Below are 4,892 nucleotides of genomic sequence, written 5' to 3' on the forward strand. Positions count from 1 at the left end.
GGGGGTTGCATTTCTCCCTCAGCCACTCTGCAATGGCGGGGGACAGTTTGTGTAGCAGATTTAAGTACTTCTGGGTATAAAGAAAGCAAAGAAACAGGAGGGCCCGCGTATTTGAAGCCCACTTTGATTCCCTCCCTTTTTATTTCTATTTGTTTATTCTTTAAAGTTCCTTTACCCACTTCTCCCATGACTTAGAAAGACAGAGAAACAGAGAACAGCACGCCCCACAGGGTCTCAATGCCCTGGGCCACTCCCAGACTTAGCCAGCCTGACTGCAGGCATGCGTGTGCCCACTACCCTCAGGGAGGTTCTGGACATGAACCCGGAACCTTCGCACGTGGGCCGCATTTTACCACCGTACTGCCATCTGAGCCCAATTCCCTTCCTTCTTAAAACAACATTTCCTTCCTCTTTTCTCAGTCCTGCTTCTTTTTGTCCTTTCCCAGAATTCCCGTTACCAGACCTACCAACGCATGTGGAATTACATGTACTCCAAGCAGCCCAGTGTGTTTGTGAAGAGCACGGAGGAGGGGATCGCCAGGGTGTTGAATTCCAACTACGCCTTCCTGCTGGAGTCCACCATGAACGAGTACTATCGGCAGCGAAACTGCAACCTCACTCAGATTGGGGGCCTGCTGGACACCAAGGGCTATGGGATTGGCATGCCAGTCGGTATGCAGGAGAGGAGCAGCCTCGTTGGGTAGCTTCATCCAGGCAGGCTCAGGGTAGCTGAAGCCACCGAGTGCAGCATTGAGTTCAATAACCCCTGTTTCTAGAAGCAGTCTAACAGGGGCGTGGGTGGGCATTCTCAAGGTTAAAACAGAAAAGCAAACCCACACGCTTCCACTGATCAGTAATACGTGTTCAGCCCTTAATTAGTAAAGGGCTAGCTAATTGGTTAGTAATTGATTGATTATTAAAGAGTTCATCCCAATGATTAAAGGGCATACTGATGCCCTCAGTGGACTCTTTGGGCCTTTTCTCCCTCCGCTTTCTTGCTTACTGCATCTTGGCCATTTTTCTGCTGATTGGCATCTCTCCTAGTCGTGGAAAGAAGGAAGAGATGGTAAAACTCAAATGAATCAATTTTTGCTAGTCGTTAGTATCCCCAGGGAAATTTTACTGCAAAAACGAACTGGCATGATTGGATGAAATGACTTTCAAATTATTTGTGGATTTCACTGCTCCATCAACTCTGAGCCAGGGTGGGTGACCGAGAGCGGTGGTCAAACTCTGGTAATCAGCTGCTGACGGGTGCCGTCACGTTTTGTTACAGGAAGGTTCGGTTTCCAGAATAGTATTCCAGCTGAGATTCTTACAGGACTTTCATACTTGGGGTCTTCGGCTGATAGATGGGGGAGGGGACAGGCTTAGCTGCTGTTGTGATTGTGAAGAAGATCCGTCCATGTCCCCAGGGGATTGACACACACCCCTTCCCACACAGGCACCACTGAAAGCCACTGCTGTCTAGGGGTTCAGGGCGACAGGAGAAGAAGCAGAAATGGAGGCTGTCGGATCATGTGTAAAACTGGTATTTAGTATGCACATCTTTGTAGTTCCATTCTACATCCCTTCCGCTGATCCTGACTAGCTCAAAGCTCTGTGAACTATGGGGTTCACACTGTGGAGTGTAAATCCACGGGCTTAGAGTCAGAAAGAGGGGGAAGCATTCCCAGTTACGGGCGACGGCACCTTAGGGTCTCTCACCTCTCTGAAATTCCGGTATGTCACTCACACAATTAGGTCTCTTTTTTTTTTTAAGAATTATATATTAATTTTACTTAATATTATTATTATTATTTTAAATTTGCTACAGGGAACACACACTCCACCAGAGAGAAATAGAGAGAGGAAGCAGAGAAGGAAGCGGCCAGGTCCAGGACTTGAACCCCAGTCAACCATGTGGGAGTCCAGTATCTTAACCACAATGCCACTTGCTGGTCTCTAAAACTAGGTTTCTAATGCCCATTTCATGGGGTTATTGTGAGGGAGAAATCTAGTAATGTGGTCAGGTGCCTTACCTCACTGTCCCACATTTAACCTGCCTTGGGGAACATTAATCTTTCCCCTCTTTTCCGTGGTTCCCTATGTTACTTGATAAAAGTGGGATTATTTTAGGGAACCAAAGGGTAGCATAGAGGTTAGGGCACTGGATTCCACATAGCTGATTCCATGATTCGAGCTCAGGACCCATCAGGTTTAAAATCACATTGGACACTACGTGTGTGTGTCCAAAATCCTGAGGAGAGTGGAGCTGAAGGGATTGTGGCGTGGCCATTCCCCCTGGGGGTTGATTTCTCACCTTCCTTCTCTCTGTCTTTCTTAGGCAAGTGTACGTGCCCCATGGCTAAAACTAAAAAACAAACAAACAAACAAACAAACAAAAACAGAAGAAGAAAAAGGGGAAAAAAGCAGATGACTTTGATGAGCAAATACTGATCAAAAAACCAAACAGAGGAGCATAACCAATAGGTTCATCCCTGAACTCCCTAGTAGATCCTGACCCCAGCAGCCCTGGCAACTGGAGGTCTCTCTCAGGGAACGCATAAGCATGTACACTCTCTCCTTACTGCGGTATTTTATTGATGCCCACAAATATTACAGACCATAGGCCCTCTTGAGAAATGTCCTGGCTGACATTTTGTTTCAAGATGGTGGAGTGGGCCACAAAATGAACTTAAGGTGTACCTTGATAACACTAGCAATTTAACAGACGTACCCTAAATGTCATATGCTTTCAGAGTTTTCACCCAACAAGATGATAAGGCATTGAGGGAAAATATATCAACTCTAGAAATGTCCATGGATGACCGAGAAAAGAAGAGAAGTGCATTAGTTCTATATCTGCCATGACACCATTTTCATAGATATTGTCTCACTTAATCATCCCACCTGTGAGGCATCTGTGGCTGGTCCCATTTAATAGAAGACAGAGCAGAGATTCAGAGCAGGCAGTTTGCTCGTCCACAGTCACCGACGAGGTAGAGAAGTTGGACTTGAACCCAAGGCTTGTCTCCAAACCCAGTGCCTCGTTTATCAGACCATGTTGCCAAGTGGGTCCCTCTAGCTGGACGGGACAGGAGAGGAGGGGAGGTGTGCTTGGGCTAGCCCAGGTTCTCAGATAAGCTTGAGACACTGCACAGTCCATCCGTGAAGCAGGATTTATGTCCAGCTGAAAACATGCCCAGGAAAGATGAGCGTGGCTGTCATACTTAAGTGGGAGCTAGGGCATAACCGTTTCCTGGTTGGGCCCAGGGACATTAAGGCAAATGGAACAAGGAACAGGATGGAAAATTAATCAGGTGGTTTAGGAGCTAAGCAGACGACCGTGGAGAAAGCAGGACAGGCCTTTCATTCGGCCCTTGTTGTGTTACAAGGTTGGGTTAAAAGTGCCTTGAAATTGCTAGAAATGCCTTGTGAGCTGGATAGTGTGTCTAAACCTGGGCGTTCTTTGGTCTCGCCACCTGGTGGCATCTGCTAGATAACGTGTTCATGTACCCCGTCACCACGCATGTGTATCCACGTGAGGTTCTGCTCGCCTTTACCCAGATCAGTTACCCAGTCTGTCCAGTGCTGCAGGCTTAGGGCTTGTGCACCCAAGCATAGGTAGAGACAGTTCTGCAAATGTGGCCGTGGGCCGTCAGAGTTGGAACTGGTCTGGGGGCTCATATGGTTCCTTGCCTCTCAAAGTGCAGTGCATGGCCCAGAGCCTGGGTACCACCTGGGAGCTTGTTAGAAATGCGGAATCTTGGGCCCTACCCCAGATCTACTGAGTCAGAATCCGCAGTTCAGCAAAATCCCCCAGGTGATTCCTACACACAACGAAGTGGGAGACGTTCTCATCTGCTTGTTCCAAGCTTCTGCCTGAGCCCTTCACCTTCGCCTTTCTCCTGCAGGGCTTCTGTCCACATCAGGCCTGCGTAGAGCTTGGGCGAGGACACCAGGCAGCTTAGTCGGTTCCCAGCCTCTTGGCAGTGTTTTCGTAATGATCTCATGCCTCAGCCTGTGCTGGGACATTGAGCTTTCCCTGGTTTCATTTAAGCCTGTTTTTGTGATTAAACCTGAATTCTAGAACCAAATCTCCTTAACATTTTCCATTAGAAAAATTAAAAACTAATTGCACTGAACAGAAGCCTTCTGTTTGAGGAGGAAGCGGGGGAACGGGTGAGGGGCAGGGCCAGGGGGTTCCGACGTTCTCAGTGGCACACCACGAAGGCTGAGGACTGGGCTCTCCAACTAGATGGGTGTGAGGAGGCTTCTATCCCACTCTGGGGCGACTCTTCACCTCTTGGTTGGTGACCGCTCTAGGTAGACACAGTTCAGGTGTCATGTAGTGAGCACTGCATGTGCCTGGGACACCAATGTAAAAGCAGTAGGAGATAGGGGCCAGCAGGTGGTGTGGAGGTTAAGGTGCTAGACTCCCACATGACCAACTGTGGTTCAAGCCTTGGACTCAGCAGCTTAAAAAGATCACACCAGGCACATGTATGTGCATGCCCCAAATCCCAGGAAGAGACAGAGGAGAAAGGATTGTAGTGTGGCCATCTCCCTTGGGGGGTGATTTCTCACTTTCCCTCTCACTGTCTGTCTTGCTCCAACGAGTGCATGCACCCTACAGCAAAAACCTAAAAACAAAGTCAATAGAAAACAGACACATGGCTGAGAGATTAATGTCCCAGAAGCACAAACTTTGGCCTTCTGCGGCTGATGGGAGGCTTTGTGGCCAATGCCTGTGTGTCTATGAGCAGGTCATTTAACCCAGAGAGGCCATCTTGTTCATTTAGGAGACAGTGCACTCAGATGGGGAGGTGGGGTGGCTCAACTGCCCCAAAGCTGTACTTGACTCATACTGAGACTTCGGCCATGGGCTGCACATGCCCACCAGTGTAGGG

The 4,892-nt window shown here is 48.5% G+C and overlaps 1 protein-coding gene across 1 annotated transcript in view; it reads left to right on the forward strand.

The window, feature by feature from the left end:
• Positions 1–4,892, forward strand: part of GRIK4 (glutamate ionotropic receptor kainate type subunit 4) — a 394,611-nt gene that overhangs the window by 365,298 nt on the left and 24,421 nt on the right. The window contains exon 16 of the mRNA XM_006148794.3: positions 447–672. Within this exon, the coding sequence (XP_006148856.1) occupies positions 447–672 (226 nt within the window). The remainder of the gene's footprint in view (positions 1–446; positions 673–4,892) is intronic.

The sequence above is a fragment of the Tupaia chinensis genome, unplaced genomic scaffold (assembly GCF_000334495.1).
Source record: "Tupaia chinensis unplaced genomic scaffold, TupChi_1.0 Scaffold000247_1, whole genome shotgun sequence".
NCBI classification, from domain to species: Eukaryota; Metazoa; Chordata; class Mammalia; order Scandentia; family Tupaiidae; genus Tupaia; species Tupaia belangeri.